At 40.9% G+C, this 17,729-nt stretch overlaps 1 protein-coding gene across 2 annotated transcripts in view; it reads left to right on the top strand.

Moving 5' to 3' along the window:
* The first annotated feature begins 243 nt into the window (after positions 1-243).
* PSEN1 (presenilin 1) overlaps positions 244-17,729 on the top strand; it is a 30,244-nt gene continuing 12,758 nt past the window's right edge. The window contains exons 1-7 of one of the 2 annotated variants that reach the window (XM_065403747.1): positions 269-358; positions 4,769-4,776; positions 5,736-5,989; positions 7,580-7,721; positions 12,378-12,445; positions 13,726-13,946; positions 17,186-17,284. In XM_065403747.1, the coding sequence (XP_065259819.1) occupies positions 271-358; positions 4,769-4,776; positions 5,736-5,989; positions 7,580-7,721; positions 12,378-12,445; positions 13,726-13,946; positions 17,186-17,284 (880 nt within the window). In that variant the 5' untranslated portion in view covers positions 269-270. Of the gene's footprint in view, positions 359-4,768; positions 4,777-5,735; positions 5,990-7,579; positions 7,722-12,377; positions 12,446-13,725; positions 13,947-17,185; positions 17,285-17,729 lie in introns of both variants that reach the window. The other variant, XM_065403745.1, reaches the window with a different exon arrangement.

Genomic DNA, 17,729 nt, shown 5'->3' with positions numbered 1-17,729 from the left:
ACCCTCATGGCTGACTGACTTTTCTGATATTTTTTTTATTTTTGTGCTGGGAAATCCCCATAGGGCAGATTTTCATGAAAATGTAGCATGGTTGTACATCATCAAAGAGAAGCAGGGGAAATGGCTATCCTGTGTCTACATGAGTTATGAAAGATTTTTTAAAAAGAGTTGGTGAATATGGAATCTTAACACATCTGCTTTTCCTTGCAGTGTCTCAAGAGGAAAGATCTGTTTTGTGTAGCAATAATTGATTTCCACAGAGCTGTCCCAATGACAGAGCTATCTGCACACCTACCTCAGTTCCAGCATGGGCAGCTGACAGAAAACTTCCCTGACAACCACCTGAGCAATACTGTAAGTAACAAACTACTTCATCAGGCAATCAGCTTGCAAATACCTAGAAGATAATAAGGTGATAAGTAACAGTTAACATGGATTCATCAAGAGCAAATTGTGTCAAAGCAACCTAATAGCTTTCTTTGACAGGGTAACAAACCTTGGGTATGGGGGGGGAAGCGGTAGATGTAGTATATCTTGACTATAGTAAGGCTTTTGATACTGTTTCACGTGACCTCATAAACAAACTAGGGAAATACAACCTAAATGGAACTACTATAAGGTGAGTGCATAACTGGTTGGAAAACTGCTCTCAGAGAGTAGTAATCAGTGGTTCACAGTCAAGCTGTAAAGGCATATCAAGTACAGGGATCAGTTCTGGGTCTGGTTCTGTTCAATATCTTCATCAGTGATATAGATAATATGGCATAGAGAGTACACTCATAAAGTTTGTGGACGATACCACAAACTGTTTGCCAGAAGCTGGGAATGGGCAACAGGGGTAATCACTTGATTATCTGTTCTCTGTCAGAAGACAGGATACTGGGCTATATGGACCTTATGTTACCAAGATGGGAGGGGGTTGCAAGTGCTTTGGAGGATAGGATTAACATTCAAAATGATCTGGACAAACTGGAGAAATGGTCTGAAGTAAATAGGATCAGGTTCAATATGGACAAATGCAAAGTACTCCACTTAGGAAGGAACACATACAAAATGGGAAATGACTGCCTAGGAAGGAATACTGCAGAAAGGGATCTGGGCACAGGCGCCAACTTTTAAAAGTGCTGGGGGATGCTCAACCCCTGGGTCCACCCCAGGTCCTGCCCCCACTCCACCCCTTCCCCCAAGGCCCCACCCACATCCCGCCTCTTCCCACTTTGCCCCTTTGCACCTAGTTCCACCCCCTCCCCCAAGCGCGCCACATCCTCACTCCTCCCCCCCCCCAGCTTCCTGCAAACCATGAAACAGCTGTTCGCGGCAGGTGGGAGGCACAGGGGGGAGGAAGGGGAAGGCGCTGATCTGCAGGGCCTGCCGGCGGGTGCAAGGTACGGGGGATGGGGGAGCTGATAGGAGGGCTGCCAGTGGGAGCTCAGCACCCACCATTTTTTCCCCGTGGGTGCTCCAGCCCTGGAGCTCCCATGGAGTTGGCGCCTTTGGATCTGGGGATCAGAAGGAGTACTGCAGAAAGGGATCTGGGGGTCATAGTGAATCACAAACTAAATATGAGTCATCAGTGTAACACTGTTGCAAAAAAAGCAAACATCGCTCTGGGATGTATTAGCAGGAGTGTTGTAAGCAACACACGAGAAGTAATTCTTCTGCTCTACTCCACGCTGATTAGGCCTCAGCTGGAGTATTGCATCCAGTTCTGGGAGCCCCATTTCAGGAAAGATGTGTAAAAACTGGAGAAAATCCAGAGGACAACAACAAAAATGATTAAAGGTTTAGAAAACATGACCTGTGAGGAAAGATTGAGAAAATTTTTTGTTTAGTCTGGAGAAGAGAGGACTGAGAGGGAACATAACTTTTTATCTACTTGAAAACTGTTATTACAAGGACGAGGGTGAAAAATTGTTCTCATTAACTTCTGAGGATGAACAAGAAGTAATTGGCTTAAATTGTAGCAGGGAAGATTTAGGTTGGCTATTAGGGAAAACTTCCTGACAGGGTGCTTAAGCACTGGAACAAATTGCCTAGGGAGGTTGTGGAATCTCTGTCATTGGAGGTTTTTAAGAACAGGTGAGACAAACCCCTGGCAGGGATGGTCTAGTTATGGAAAGGTCTGTTAGGGAAAGGGTGTTATAAAATGTGGGGACTGCTGATCTAAACTAAATCCTTTTTTGTAGGGGGGAAAAATCGATATACTTATTCCACAAGTTTGTTGTTCATGAGAATTGTCTTTTTAATTTTAAAAATGTGAGAAGTATCTGAGATTTTAATTACTATTCATACATCAGTTTTCTTTAAAAAATTGTAAAACTATGGGAATGCAATGCCAGACTGATTTGTAGATTTTTTTTTTTTCCAGTTTTCATAATGATAGATTCTTCTCAGTGTAGTGTAGTGCATGTAAACAGCATAAAGACTGGTTTCAGAATAATTTTCATGGGACTTCCATGCAACAAGTGTCAAATGTCACATTGTCACCATCTTCAGTAATAGTGTAAGAAGTTACAATTGTTACAAACTTTGGGCTAACGTCTGCTTTCAGATGCTCATGCCTCGACAGTATCTCCATCCAAGGAAAAAAATAGGCCCTTCAATTTGTAATTTCAGTTTATGTAGAAGACAAATCCATGCTATTGAACAAAAGCAACATCAATTTTAACAACTTATCCTGTTTTGGAGTTTCTAATATTGCTTTATATTAGGGCTGTGGATTAATCACTGTTAACTCACACAATTAACTCAAAAAATTAATCATGTTTAAAAAAATTAATCGTAGTGTTAAACTGTTTTTGAATGCTTTTCTAAATTTTCAAACATATTGATTTAAATTACAACACAGAATACAAAGCGAACAGTGCTCACTTTATATTATTTTTATTACAAATATTTTCACTGTAAAAAGATAAACAAAAGAAATAGTATTTTTCTATTCACCTCATACAAGTACCATAATGCAATCTCTTTATTGTGAAAGTGCAACTTACAAATGTAAGTTTATTTTGTTACATAACTGAACTCAAAAACAAAACAATGTAAAACTTTAGAGCCTACAAATCTACTCAGTCCTACTTCTTATTCAGCCAATCGCTAAGACAAACAAGTTTGTTTACATTTACAGGAGATAATGCTGCCGGCTTCTTATTTACAAAGTCACCTGAAAGTGAGAACAGGCGTTCGCATGGCACTTTTGTAGCCGGCATTGCAAGGTTTATGTGCCAGATATGCTAAACATTTGTATGCCCCTTCATGCTTTGGCCACCATTCCAGAGGACATGCTGATGACGCTCCATGCTGATGACGCTCGTTTAAAAAAAAAAAAAAAAAAAGTGTTAATTAAATTTTGACTGAACTCCTTGCGGGAGAATAGTATGTCTTCTGCTCTGTTTTACCCGCATTCTGCCATGTATTTCAGATTATAGCAGTCTTGGATGATGACCCAGCACATGTTGTTCATTTTAAGAATGCTGTGACGGATTCGGTCACAGAGACCCCCTTGGTACCGTTACCTGACGTGCTGGAATTACCTCTGAGCCCGTTTTCCCTACCAGCTTGGGACTCCAGAACCCTGCCTTGTTGAGCCAGACACTCTAGCCTGCTGGCCTTGTTGAGCCAGACACTCTAGCCTGCTGCAACACAGACCCAGGTCTGGTCCACGCCCCCAAAGCTGCAGACTTTAACCAAAAACTGCTCAGCAGGGTTTCCTATCTCCAGCACCCAGACACCCAGCTCCCAATGGGATCCAAACCCCAAATACATCCGTTTTACTCTGTATAAAGCTTATACAGAGTAAACTCATAAATTGTCTGCCCTCTATAACGCTGATGGAGAGAGATGCACAGCTGTTTGCTCCCCCAGGTATTAATCACTTACCCCTGGTTAATTAATAAACAAAAGTGATTTTATTAAGTATAAAAAGTAGTATTTAAGTGGTTTCAAGTAATAACAGACAGAACAAAGTAAGTCACCAAGCAAAATAAAACAAAACATGCAAGTCTAAGCCTAATACGTTAAGAAACTGTTTACAAGTAAATCTCACCCTCAGAGATGTTCCCATAAGCTTCTTTCACAGACTAGACTTTTTCCTAGCTGGGCCCAAACCTTTCCCCTGGCACAGTCCTTGTTAGTTCCAGCAGGCATCTTAGGTAAAAAGCAGGGGCTTTCTCATGACTGGGACCCCCCCTTGTTCTGCCCCACCCCCTTTTATACCTTTGGCCCAAGGCGAGAACCCTTTGTCTCTCTGGATTCCCACCCCTCCTCCTAAATGGAAAAGCACCAGGTTTAAGATGGATTCCGGTATCCTGTTACATGGTCACATGTCCTGTGAGACTTCATTCTTCCAGGGCTGGCCCACACATACCCAGGGAGATTTGCAAGTAAACAGAGCCATTTACAACTAATTGTCCTAGTCAGTGGGAGCCATCAAGCTTCCAAACCACCATTAATGGCCCACACTTTGCATAATTACAGTAGGACCTCAGAGTTATACTTCATATTTCTAGTTTCAGATACAAGAATGATACATACATACAAATGGGATGAACACACTCAGTAGATTATAAGCTTTGTAATGATACCTTACAAGAGGCCTTTTGCATAAAGCATATTCCAGTTGCATTATATTCACACTCATAAGCATATTTCCATAAAACACGTGGAGTGCAACGTCACAAATGCTTTCACTGCAAATTTGACAAAACGCAAAGAAGGTACCAATGTGAGATTTCTAAAGATAGCTACAGCACTCAACCCCAGGTTTAAGAATCTGAAGTGCCTTCCAAAATCTGAGAGGGACGAGGCGTGGAGTATGCTTTCAGAAGTCTTAAAAGAGTAACACTCTGATGTGGAAACTACAGAATCTGAGCCATCAAAAAAGAAATTCAACCTTCTGCTGGTGGCATCTGACTCAGATGATGAAAGTGAACATGTGTCGGTCTGCACTGCTTTGTATCGTTATCGAGCAGAACCCATTTTCAGCATGGACTCGTCCTCTGGAATGGTGGTTGAAGATGAAGGGACATACGAATCTTTAGCGCATCTGGCACGTAAATATCTTGCAATGCTGGCTACAACAGTGCCATGCGAACGCCTGTTCTCACTTTCAGGTGACATTATAAAAAACAAGCGGGCAGCATTATCTCCTGCAAATTGTAACCAAACTTGTTTGTCTGGCTGAACAAAAAATAGGACTGAGTGGACTTGTAGGCGCTAAAGTTTTACATTGTTTTATTTTTGAATGCAATTATTTTTTTGTACATAATTCTACATTTGTAAGTTCAACTTTCATGATAAAGAGATTGCACTATAGTACTTGTATGAGGTGAATTGAAAAATACTATTTGTTTTTTACAGCACAAATATAATAAAAAATAAATATAAAGTGAGCACTGTAAACTTTGTATTCTGTGTTGTAATTGAAATCAGTATATTTGAAAATGTAGAAAACATCCAAAAATATTTAAATAAATGGTATTCTATTATTGTTTATCAGCGCGATTAATTGCGATTAATTTTTTTAATCGCTTGACAGCCCTACTTTATATGCTTGCATTCTATCCACAGTTTTCATGCAGTGTATTGTAAATGGTGTCGTTTAGATCCTTGCTGCTGAAGCTATATGACAGTAAATAGTACAGTGTACATTCCCCACTCCATAGCCTCCTTGGCCTAGCATACAGAACACAGGTTGCAAACAGATGCTTATGGAAATGGGATTATTTATCTTGCAGAATGACAACAGTGAGAGGCGACGCCATGATAATAGTGAGCGAAGGCGCAATGACAACCCTGAATCAGAGACTAATGGGCAGCCACAGAATAGGACACAGCAAGTGGTGGAACAGGACGAAGAAGATGAGGAGTTGACATTGAAATATGGGGCAAAGCATGTGATTATGCTCTTTGCACCTGTCACACTTTGCATGGTGGTAGTTGTTGCAACCATCAAGTCTGTCAGCTTTTATACACGCAAGGATGGACAGCTGTATGTACCAAATCTTCTGGTTTTTTGTATTGTCTTTGTTGGTTTGGGTCTTCTGGGGATCCTTTCCTTTACTATATGTCTGCACGTCTTCAAGTGCCTATATTATACAATGACCTTTCCTCCAGCCCAAGCCCTGGCTTAATGCTGGTCCTTCTGGAGTCCAGCAGCCCTACTTTCAGCATTGTTCCCAGCTCCTGTCAGCCTGGAGACTGATCCAGGCTGGTTTCTCCTACCAGATCAGCCCAATTTTTCTTGTGCTTGCATAAGTTAAAGGACTTACCATGGTGAAACCTGAAGTTTCTCTTTGCTGCTTTGCCAATAATTTCAACTCTCCCTTGTAGAAGCACCTCTCTCAAGATAATTTGTTCACCATTACTTTCATCTGAATCCTGGCCTTTGACTGAATAGTTTGTGCCTCTTGTATGATGTTTACGTGATATGGACTTAATTCTGAGCACAGGCCATGAAAATTGCACTCCATTAGAAATTAAAGCTTCATTAGTGATGCAAAATGAGAGCTTAATGAACATCCATATGTATGCAGGGTTCAGGTTTGTTTATGGTGCTTGTTGACAAAGAAATAAATACATTAGCAAGAGCTGTCCAGAAATTTTCCAACTAAATTTTTCAATTTCAACAGATCTGCATTGTCCGATGGAAAAACATTTTGTGGAAACATGCTGAATTTAACAAAAATTCATTTTTGGAGGAAAAAACCTGACACAGCTTTTTGATAATGTCACATGTTTGATTTGTGGCTTCAAAATAGATATTGCAAAAAAATTTAAAATGTTAAGATCAGAATGAAACATTATGTGATCTGAAATTACTATTTTTTAATTTAATTGCATTAGGAAGTCTTAACATTTTGGTTTTGTTCTGTTTTGGAATAGATTTTTTTTTTTTTTTTTTTTAACTCATGGAATTTCCCACAGAACAGAAAATCTAATTCCTCCCCTGCTCTACTCATTTTTATCTTCAGGTTGCGTTTTATTGAATATCCACTAGATGGTGTATGTACAAAGGCCCAAATATACTTAGTGTGATCTAATTCACATTTACTTGCATGCTATAAATCAGGAGTTCTCAAACTTCATTGCACGTGACCCCCTTCTGACAACAAAAATTACTACATGACCCCAGGAGTGGGGACTGAAATCTGAGCCCACCTGAGCCCCACTGTCCCGGGTGGGGGGACCAAAGCCGAAGCCCAAGGGCTCAGCCCAGGGAGCCTGTAATCTGAGTCTTGCCACACAGGTCTGAAGCCTGAGGGCTTTGGCCCCGGGCCCCAGCGAGTCTAACGCCAGACCTGGTGACCCCATTAAAATGGGGTCACGACCCACTTTGGGGGCCCAACCTACAGTTTGAGAACTGCTGCTATACCTAAAATAGTTTTTAAATGTTGGTTGCTCTCTTATTAAGCAGAAAATAATTCTCACTTTTGTAACTTTAATTTGAAAGATAAGTACTGAGATGTCAAGAGGGAAATTGGCTTTAAATATCTACATATTGATCCTGAGCTTTTATCTAGAAAGCATTTATGTGGAATATGTATTGGAATTTCATTTCTTCTTTTGGTCTGTATTGTAGTATCTACACTCCGTTCACTGAAGACACAGACACTGTGGGACAGAGAGCCCTGAACTCTATTCTCAATGCTGCCATCATGATCAGTGTCATCATTGTCATGACCATACTCCTGGTTGTGCTTTACAAATACAGGTGCTATAAGGTGAGCACAAATGCAGTTAACCTTGGTAATTAATCCTGCTAACCTTCTTTTATTTCCTGAAATGTATTGTCAGGGAAAGAGCAATCATGATTAATTAAACTGGCAGCACGGACGTTCACTGCTTTAATTTTTGGAGCCTTGTTCCCCATATTGGGAGGGGAATGGACAATTTATTTTATCAGATAGTACATAGTCTTTCATGGAGTAAAAGTGGACAAGGCATGACCTTGGCATTGCCAATAATAAAATGCACTTCAACAGCAATTTTTGTGTGTGACGGTATGTCACCTGAGATCAGGACTCAAAAATATATAATGGTATTATTGATGGGAGCTCAAATTTAATCTAGGTGAGGGTCACATCAACTTGCTAGAAGCTGCAGTCTCCATATGTCAAAGCTCCATGTTAAAGCTGCTGGTGTGGGCTGCTTTTGGCCCAGTGATTGTTTTTTTCTTTAATATTCAATAAAGCAGGATGTGGAATAACAATGATATACTGTCTTTTAGTCAGACCCTTGAGTATCTGTGTTATACAGTCACAGAATTTGCCTTAAAATTCACTCCTTGCCACAAAATTTAGTTCCAGCTTCTCCGATTTTTTGGGAGGAGTTTCTAACCTGCATGGATGCAATGAAAAAAAGTCTTTTGAAAATGTCGCCACATTGTGACATCTGCCTGAGTCTGCAGACACTCTGGAACAAGATTTATGAGGTGTTAACTTCCCCATCTATCACAATGGGGGTATTGACTCAAAAAACCTAACAATGATAGTTTAAAATAGATATTTAAATTATTTCACTGCTGATCATTTTAGTAGAAGCAGCCAACTGATGTGCTTAAACCCACAATCCCAAACTGTTTCTTGGGCCTCCCCAGATGCCAGAAGCCTCACCTGTGCTTACCAAGCTGCCAAAACCTCTAGCTTCCCCTTGGCCATTTCTACAGTGCAGTTGTGCACTGTCATTACAAAAATCTTTGGCACATCAGAAAGTGAATATGTAGACTGCATAAAACTAAATTTAATGACAAAATAAATATTGGAGCTTTGCTAGTGATTTTTGCTTCATGGAAAGTGTTGAATTTTTGAATTTAAATGAGGCTAACACTGTATCTCCAGGCCGCTGCACTGAAGTGCTGCAAAATCCAGGCACCCAGTTGCTGAACATAAATCTAATTTTCTGCTGGGTATGTAGAGAATCACGGTTAGTTTACATTTCAGTGAACAGAAACAAACTTCTAGCTAAAGAATATTTGACATCCCATACTGGTGGCAGTATGGTATCTACTTTGCTCATTTGTAGTGCCTTTCATTCAGGTATTATGTCTGGGAAAACGCCTTTGAGGTAGGGAAAGTATTGTCCCAATTTTCCAACTGGAGAAATTGAGGCCCAAATGTGAAGTGTCTTGCATGAGGTTACAGAACAAATCAATAGTAGAACTGGTCCTGATTTCAGATTCTGACTCTAACCATCAGAAATCACGCCTTCTAAGCTTGTCTGAGTAGCTTCTCTTATTCTTTCATGTATTTTTATTTTTGCCTTAATTCCCTCATGTTTTCAGTCTGTCTAAGCAAATTCTTTTACTGCCAGAGCTCCAGATTTAATTCCCTGTATTTTGCAAACCTTGGCAACTCACTTTTATTCAGGTTTTAGCAGGCAAGCTGACTCTGTACCAACAAATCAGTTAGTGTAGGAGCCATTGTCAGGTGAGACATGGGAATGTTTTAATCAGAAGTCTAGAAACTTGCCATGACATGTTATGAAATATGTTGGATAACACTTGTCTTTCACATGAAGTGTGTTGAGAAACTTCTATGAGAAAAGGACAGGTGGTTTTGAAAACCATTTAGTGTTTGAAAAGCCATGTAATGTGAAGAACACACATTACTGGGGTGGAAAGTGTTGTGATACCTAACTGAAACAATTAGGTGTATCAGTGAGGCTACTCACGGTAGTTAAGCACATGTAAGTGTTGCAGGATTGGGGCCTTAGAGCAGTGGCTCTCAACCTTTCCAGACTACTATATCCCCTTCAGGAGTCTGATTTGTCTTGCGGACCCCCCAAGTTTCACCTCACTTAAAAACTACTTGCTTACAAAATTAGACATTAAAAATACAAGTGTCACAGCACACTATTACTGAAAAATTGCTCGCTTTCTCATTTTTACCATATAATTATAAAATAAATCAATTGGAATATAAGTATTGTATTTAGAGCAGCATAAACAAGTCATCTGTATGAAATTTTAGCTTGTACTGACTTCGCTAGTGCTTTTTATGTAGCATGTTGTAAAACTAGGCAAATATCTAGGTTAGTTGATGTACCCCATAGAAGACCTCTGTGTACCCATGGTGGAGAACCACTGCCTTAGAGTTATGCACTTTTTGGCATTTGTTCAGTAGAGCAGACCTGCTCTTTGCTAGAATGGGACATTAGTATTCAGGCACACTGTACCTCCAGGTCTCTTCTCTTCCTAGCGAGTGGGACAGTTTTCTTTGGAGTTTTCTTATTGCTAATGTGTCTTTCTTTTAACAATAAAGTTATGTCATCTTGTCCATCAAAGTGACCTGAAAAGATTTTGTTTTTAAAAACAAAATCCACTCTTTCACTCTATCAGAATGTATGTGTAGCCTTACACGGTATTTGTAAAGCTGATCCCCCAACTCCAGCGTTCTTCCCCTTGTAACCGTTGGTGGTGACAGAAATGTGACGTCTTCCCTGCCCAGCAGCATGTGAAAACAGAATGCTTAATGCAAAGGAGAGAGCTGCACAGCCTTTATTCTTTGAGAAGGCTCTCTCAGATATAGAGGCCAACCTGTGAGGTTACCCAGGCTTGCCAACAAGTCTTGTTACACTGAGGTTTTTTTGTAAACTGGGATAAATCGTGAAGGATGGCCCAGAGGAAGAGAAGGAAAGTGGAAGAGATGCTGCAGTGGCCTCTGAACACACTTAAAAAAAAAAAAAAAACATTTAAAACATATATGAAACTTGACTCTTGTTTGTTAGAAGGTTGTTGCTGTTTCATGTAAGTAAAATAAATACTAGTGAAACAGAAATAATCTCTACAAGGTAAAACATTAAATTTCATAAGAAGTTTTTATTGTTTTTAAAAATGTTTCAAATCCAATATAAACCCTTCATAGGGAGGGAAATAAGGAGAAAAACAAAGCTCCAGATCAGAAAGATTGAGTTCTCTTGGATGTATAGTTGTTTTGAGCAGTAAATTCTGTTCTGAATCTGACTTCAACACAGGAAGGATTTTTGTGCCATTTTACCCAGTTCAAACAAGTACTAAATTACTGCTTCTGAATTGTTTATCTACAAAGAACTTTAATCTAGTTGTGGGGTCCGTGTGTTAGCTTGTGTGTGAGGTTCCTTGTCTAGAGGAAAAAATATTTCTTTATATTTTATGTATTTCATATCCCAGTGCACCTCAAAGGTACTCTTCTTAAGGCCAGAACTTGCCCAAAGTCTTTAACAGGTTGGAGGTTTTGACTTTCTTACAATTCTAGGAATCTGTTTTTCTGAAGAGACTGTCCATTCCCCTCCTTCATTCGTTTTTGAAAGATCTCTTCTATTACTTTTTTCCCTAGACTTTTGGATGATTTTCTACCAGTTCGATGTGGCATTTCAGAGCTTTGTTTTTTGTAATCTGGTACTTAGGAAATCTAGCATTTTGTCTTTTTGCAGCCTGTCAGTTCAGACATGATCATAGTTATAGGACTTTCCAAATTCTCTTCAGTCTTTGTTTTTAGTCTGGGACATTAGTATGAAGGACTTGTCTCAAAGTATTCTCACTCCTTAAAACAAGGTTTGATTATTTTTTTCTAATGTAACTTTTTTTTTTGTAAAATTCATGTAGGTCTTGCTAGACTTTAATCTCAAAACACTGTTGTCTTCTTCATATACATGGTGACATATCAAATTGTGTAATGTGTATAGGCCACACTATTATTTTTTATTGCATATGAAGGGCAAATACTAAAGCTGCTTACATTCATTATTCATTCATTCCTTACGTGATGCCTTATGTTAATTCTAGTTGATTTTAATATGCTAGAATTCATAAATAAAACACTTTGACGTACTTTATCCGTAAGGTTACACATAGATTCTGCTAATGATTTGGAAACTGGGCTGTTCATTTCTTTAAATAATAGAAAAATTAATAGATGTTTTTCATGTATTTTACAATGCAGTATATTCTACTTTGACATCAAGCCAACATTATCAAAGTGCTGTAAGTTAATATGCCAAAAATACTTTGCACTTGTACAGCACCTTTTATTCAAGGATCCTAAAGCAATTTACAATGGTTGGTTAAGAAGTGTCCCATTTTATAGATGGGTAAACTCAGGCACAGAAGTAAAGGGACTAGCCAAAAATCAATATATCAGTAGACAGTAAGGTATGGAGCCAAAGACTTCTGAATCTCAGTCCCTTGCTCTAACCACCAGGTATTAATATTTTCCTCTTGGAGAGGCTGGGGGCTGTAAGTGGTACTCTGAAAATGGGCTCAGATATTGTTGTATCTTCTGCTTATGAAATTGAACCTTTTTTTTAAAAAAAGGCATTTTTGATAAAGATGTACCGGTAATTTAACTTTAAAATGTCAAGTTTGAAATGGAGATGTTTGTTGATGTGTCTTCCTCTTTCAGGTGATCCATGGCTGGCTTATAATTTCTTCTCTATTGCTGCTTTTCTTTTTCTCATTCATCTACTTGGGGTAAGTCTACAAGAGTTTCAACTTCAGAATTTGTCTTCCAGACAGTCTTTGTCTCTTCACCATAAGCATATGTAAACAGTTGCCCTCGTGTCACCATGGTAATTGGTAAGGGTCAGCCATGCAAAGACCATTTATTTGGGAACAGTCTAAAAGACTTAATCTACTGAAAGGAATCTGCTCTGCCACCGATACACACTTCTATTCTATCTAATGGAAGTTATGCACTTGCATCTACAGCAGAATAGACCCACGTTTCAAGGTTTTGTACTTGTCCTGTAAGTCAGATCCTGAAGCAGCACTTCACCACCTCATCAGGCATGGCCATTTAGCAGCATTCTGTGCCAGCAGCATGCTCGAGCACTGATTTTTTTTGCAGGCCAGTGGAAGTTACCTATGACTTGGAGAAAATATACTTGTTCCCTGCAAGGTAGTTTTTCCATTCATTGTATTCAGTAATCTCTCCTATCTGATTGAGGAACATAGCTCCATCCTCAAAGGGAGATTTTTACTTTCTGGTAATGGTAGACAGCTATAATGGTGGTGCAAACCCCAAACACACTCTTACAGTCAGCATGCTTTTCTTAGCCCTGAGTTAGCACTAGGATTTCATCCAATAGGACAAAGATGAATGACGAACTCCAGGCTTATATTCCTGGAGAGCCATCGTAACTTTAAATTTCTTAGATATATTTATTTCACCACAGAATATTTTGTTCTCTTAATTTAAAAAAATTCAGTTCATTAGGGCCCAGGACAATGTCTGATCAGCTGAAGCATTCACATTACATCCTCTTTCCCTTGCATGGTTGACACAGTGGCACTACGTGTCTAGTTGATATTCCAGGTAGCTAATACAGCCATTTGTATGCCAGGAAATTATTTTTTTGAAATTTTACTTACAAAATGGAAGACCATCTATAGGTTAATCAAGGTAACTACTTTACATTGATGTCCTGTGCTGGCAGCTTTTTGATCTGTGACTGAGAAGGAAACAAGAGGGTCAATGGAAGGTTGTACTGCAGAAAACTGAATTAGTAAACCTAAAATAGTTTAAATGAAACACGCCCTGTAAAACTACCTCTTCCTCAAAAAGCAAACTGTTTCTTTGAGTCCTTGTCAGATCTAATTAAGATCTAATAAAAGAACAACTTTGTCAAAATACATGGAGTGTAGAGTTTTAAAATCTAATTCTCAAGTTTGCCTTCTTTGTTTTTTGCCATTGCTTTAGGGAAACAGATGCCTGTTTTCTTTATCTAATCTCCTTTCCTTAAATGTTTTAGTGAGGTTTTTAAAACCTATAACGTTGCCATGGACTACATTACCCTCGCGCTCATGATCTGGAACTTCGGTGTAGTGGGAATGATCTGCATTCACTGGAAAGGCCCGCTCCGGCTCCAGCAAGCATATCTCATTATGATCAGTGCTCTCATGGCCCTGGTATTCATTAAATACCTTCCTGAATGGACTGCGTGGCTTATCCTAGCTGTGATTTCAGTATATGGTAAGATCCTGAAAAAAGCATAATACCAGCAATGATGATGGCGTGCCCTCTTCCTACTTTCACTTCTTCCATCTGTTTGACCAGACATAAAACCCAGGGTCCAAACACAGGCAGGGCAAGGGTTTTGCTTCAATGTCTTACTCAAATTCCAGGGACCAGATTGTGTTACCCATGAGTTAGCTGTAAGGAAAGTCCCCCTCAAATGGCTGTTACCGCTGAGTGCCTCTGCAATACCGTCTCTGTCCACATACCCTGGACCCTATGAGGGGCCCCCCCTGGGGTCTGCAGGAAGTGCAGATGGGAGTGGAATTGGGGTAGTACAAGGGAGGAGAGGATAGGCTTGAGACCCATATTGTAGTCCTCCTTCTGGTCTCATTGACGATAACTCTTGTGTCTCCCTCTCCCTCAAGGGCCTTTGGGAGCTATTGCATTTCCAGAGTGAAGCAGTTCCTCGGGAGGCTGGAGCCACATCCTGGGTACAAGGGCTTCAGGTGGATAGCTGTGGCCTCCCTAGGGTCCTCCAGATACCAAGGGGGCCAGTCCAACCCCTGACAAGAACAGGGTAATCTCAGAAATTCCTCTAGGAGTTTTCCTTAGGAAAAAGTCCCTTCACACAGGAGGATCTAGTCATGGCACAGTTAAATACTCTCCCACAGTTCAAATCGGTATAGTAGTCATTTCCTTTTCTAGACTATCATACGTTATGTTTCATCCCAGAGAAGGCTGCAATAAACTATATCTAGAGATCACTGCTTCCCCTGTGGCCCTGAGACCAGAAAAGCTCTATGCCCCTGCCGTGGCCCCAGGGCTGTGGCGGAGTGGGGCGATTTTTCTGGGGGCCCCAAATCCGCCATTCCCCCTCCCCCCCAGTGGCATGAGGTTTGGGGAGGCTTAGCCTCCCCCAGCCTCCATTGCGCGCCGCCCGTGGTGCAAAGCTCTTCCTCGCACTTGCCTTCTCAATAGGCACTGCATGGGAGTCGCTCATAGTGAATACCCATAGAGACTAGCAGTCAAAGAAAGGGAAGTAAGGGTATGTCTACACTACCCACGTTACAGCGCGGCCGCAGCAGCGCTGTGACGTGGGCAGTGTAGACATGCTTTATAGCCACGGGAGAGCTCTCCTGGTGATTTAAAAAAAAAAAAACCCACCCCTAACGGGCGGTGGTACCTTTATCACTGGGAGCGCAGCTTTTAGCGCTTTTCTGCGCTAAAACTTTTGTCACTCGGTGTTTTTTCACACCCCTGAATGACAAAAGTTTTAGCGCTGAAAGTGGCAGTGTAGTCACAGCCTTACTTACATTATAGTAACAGGAGTTCTTTGAAATGTGTGGTTCCTATGGGTATTCACAATCCACCTTCCTTCCCTTCTGCTTCGGATTCTCACGTGATTCACAGCAGAGTTGGAATTGGAAAGGCAGTTGGTTTGCCCCACCCCTCACACCCTCTGTTTGCAGCACGAGGAGAGACAGTGCATTGGTGTGGACCAACAGACACTGTTATTGAAGAATTTCTGGTTGCGGGAGCAGTGAATAGCCATAGGGACCATGCATCGCAAAGGACTTCCATTATCATAAAGTAATTAACCTTCCTTTATTGATCTACCGGATGTTTACATGTGTGTGCAACGGACTGTTAACAATCTAAACATCAACAATGTCATCATTAGGTTTCAGAGTTGTCAGTTTATTATAATTTTAACAGAAACCTCAAGATTGAGTGCTTATCCCCCAGTGCTGAGCTGGATATTCCATAGGTATTGTGATGGAGGGCAGTAGGGCAGCAAGGGTGTGGAATGAGGAATTTGGAATTAAATCCTGCTTCAAATTTGAAGTTACACCCATCACTGCCTACAAGGGAGGGAGAGGAATTCACACCCTCCCCAGTACACAAAGTTTCAGCTGCCTCCTGGTTGCCAAAACTGTCAGATGCTGCATTGTTTACTGCCCAGTCATCAAAACCCCAAGCTTGCCTCTGCCAGCTTCTGTGATTAAACTACATGGTCTGAGTTTAAAAATATACAGCATGCTGAAAAACAACAGTTTGGGGACTGCATGAAAAACATTAAAAGTAATATCTCATTAAAAGTAATGTCAGAATAGCTCCAGAGATATGTTAGTGTATTTGCTTTCTTGTTTATTAAAATTCCCAATATTTGTATTTATCTGAATTTGCCACAATTTCCAGTTTCTTGGAGAAGCCAGGGAGCCTTGCTGCAGGGTTTAAGTCCAGCTGGCCACAGAGTTATAAACGTCTTTACTCCTAAAGTTCTTGGGAGTAGGGCTCTTCTCCCTGTGGAGCTCAGGGTGTGCCCTGATGACTGGAGCCAGCAGGGATGGTTCAGTGGTTATGGCACTGTTGTGGGACTCAGGATACCTGGGTTCAATTACACAGAGTTTGTGTGGGGATGGGTATGTCACTCAGCATGTGTGCCTAAGTTCTCAGTCTGTGAAGCAGGGATAATAATACTGCCCTGCTTCATAAGGGTGTTGTGGGGATAAATACATTAAAGAAGCACTCAATTACTGCAGTGATGGGGTCATGTAAGTACCTAAAATGGATGGAGGGCAACAGACCCCAGGGAACATGGAGGGACCAAAGAGAAGCATGCGCTTGCACACCATAGAAGTTAAACATGGGAAACGAATGTGCTTATGCCAAAGGCCCAGACTTCTGACCAGTCAGTCTCCCACTCTTGCACCTCCTACAGTGCGCAAGAGTGGGGCATGCACTGACACCCAGGGCCGCCGAGAGCGGGTTCAGGGCCCCGGTGAAAAAAAATTTGCAGGCCCCCCAGCAAGGGCGGACCGGCTAAACAGGCCGACAAGAGGGGGGGGAAGCCGGGCCCCGGTAATTTGTACCAGCTCCTCTTCTTTCCCCTCCCCCTCCCCCCCCGGTCAGCCCTGCTGACACCTCTGTATGCCAGACACTAAAAGTGGCAGTAGAATTGAGGGATATAGTGAGTGGGGGAAAGGGCTTGAAGGGGGGTGGGTCCCTGCCACATAATTTAGATATAATAAACGATCACCTCTATTTACCTCCAATATCTACATCCACTGGACTTGTATCTTATCACTGAGAACTGGACTGGAACAAACTCATTAACCTGGTCTATATTCCAGGCAGCGTCCTAGAGGGTATCCCATTACCAATCCCTGCAGCCGCTCTCACATAAAAACTTTTTAAAAACCAAGTCTGTAATACTGTAGTACAGGATCTTTTCTGTGTGCTCTCCCCTGCAGATCTGGTTGCTGTCCTATGTCCTAAAGGTCCTCTTCGTATGTTGGTTGAAACAGCTCAAGAGAGAAATGAAACACTCTTCCCAGCACTTATTTACTCCTGTAAGTATATTTCATTAAGGCTTTTAGATTTGTAATCTCTTGCCTGACCTTGAGGAAAGGAGATGTAATCATCCCATTGGCTTCCTTTGCTTTAATATGTTCTGTTGCATGCACAGCTGGAGATCACATTTCATTTCCTTGGGCCTCAATTTTTCATTTGCTATTTGCTCAGAAACCTGGAATATGTTCTTTATAAGATATTCCAAGATAAAAACAGCACATATTGTTCTTTTTAAATTAAAATGGAAAAAATGGTAAAGGATCTTGGTCCGGCCAAAACAGCATCAGTAGAACGTGAATCTAGCACGCTTAGGATAGGCTTTGTTTCTATTTAGAAATATTTGTCCATTTGCAGGGCTTAATCTACTCGCCACAGAGAAGGGGGAAGCTCATGTTGGTGAGCGAGGGGATCCTATCCCATGTATTCCTGCAAGAAATAGATTTT

This window comes from Emys orbicularis, chromosome 4 (genome assembly GCF_028017835.1).
Source record: "Emys orbicularis isolate rEmyOrb1 chromosome 4, rEmyOrb1.hap1, whole genome shotgun sequence".
In the NCBI taxonomy this organism is placed as follows: Eukaryota; Metazoa; Chordata; order Testudines; family Emydidae; genus Emys; species Emys orbicularis.
The sequence above is the reverse complement of the archived record's forward strand: the minus strand, read 5'-3'. Positions and strand labels throughout refer to the sequence as shown.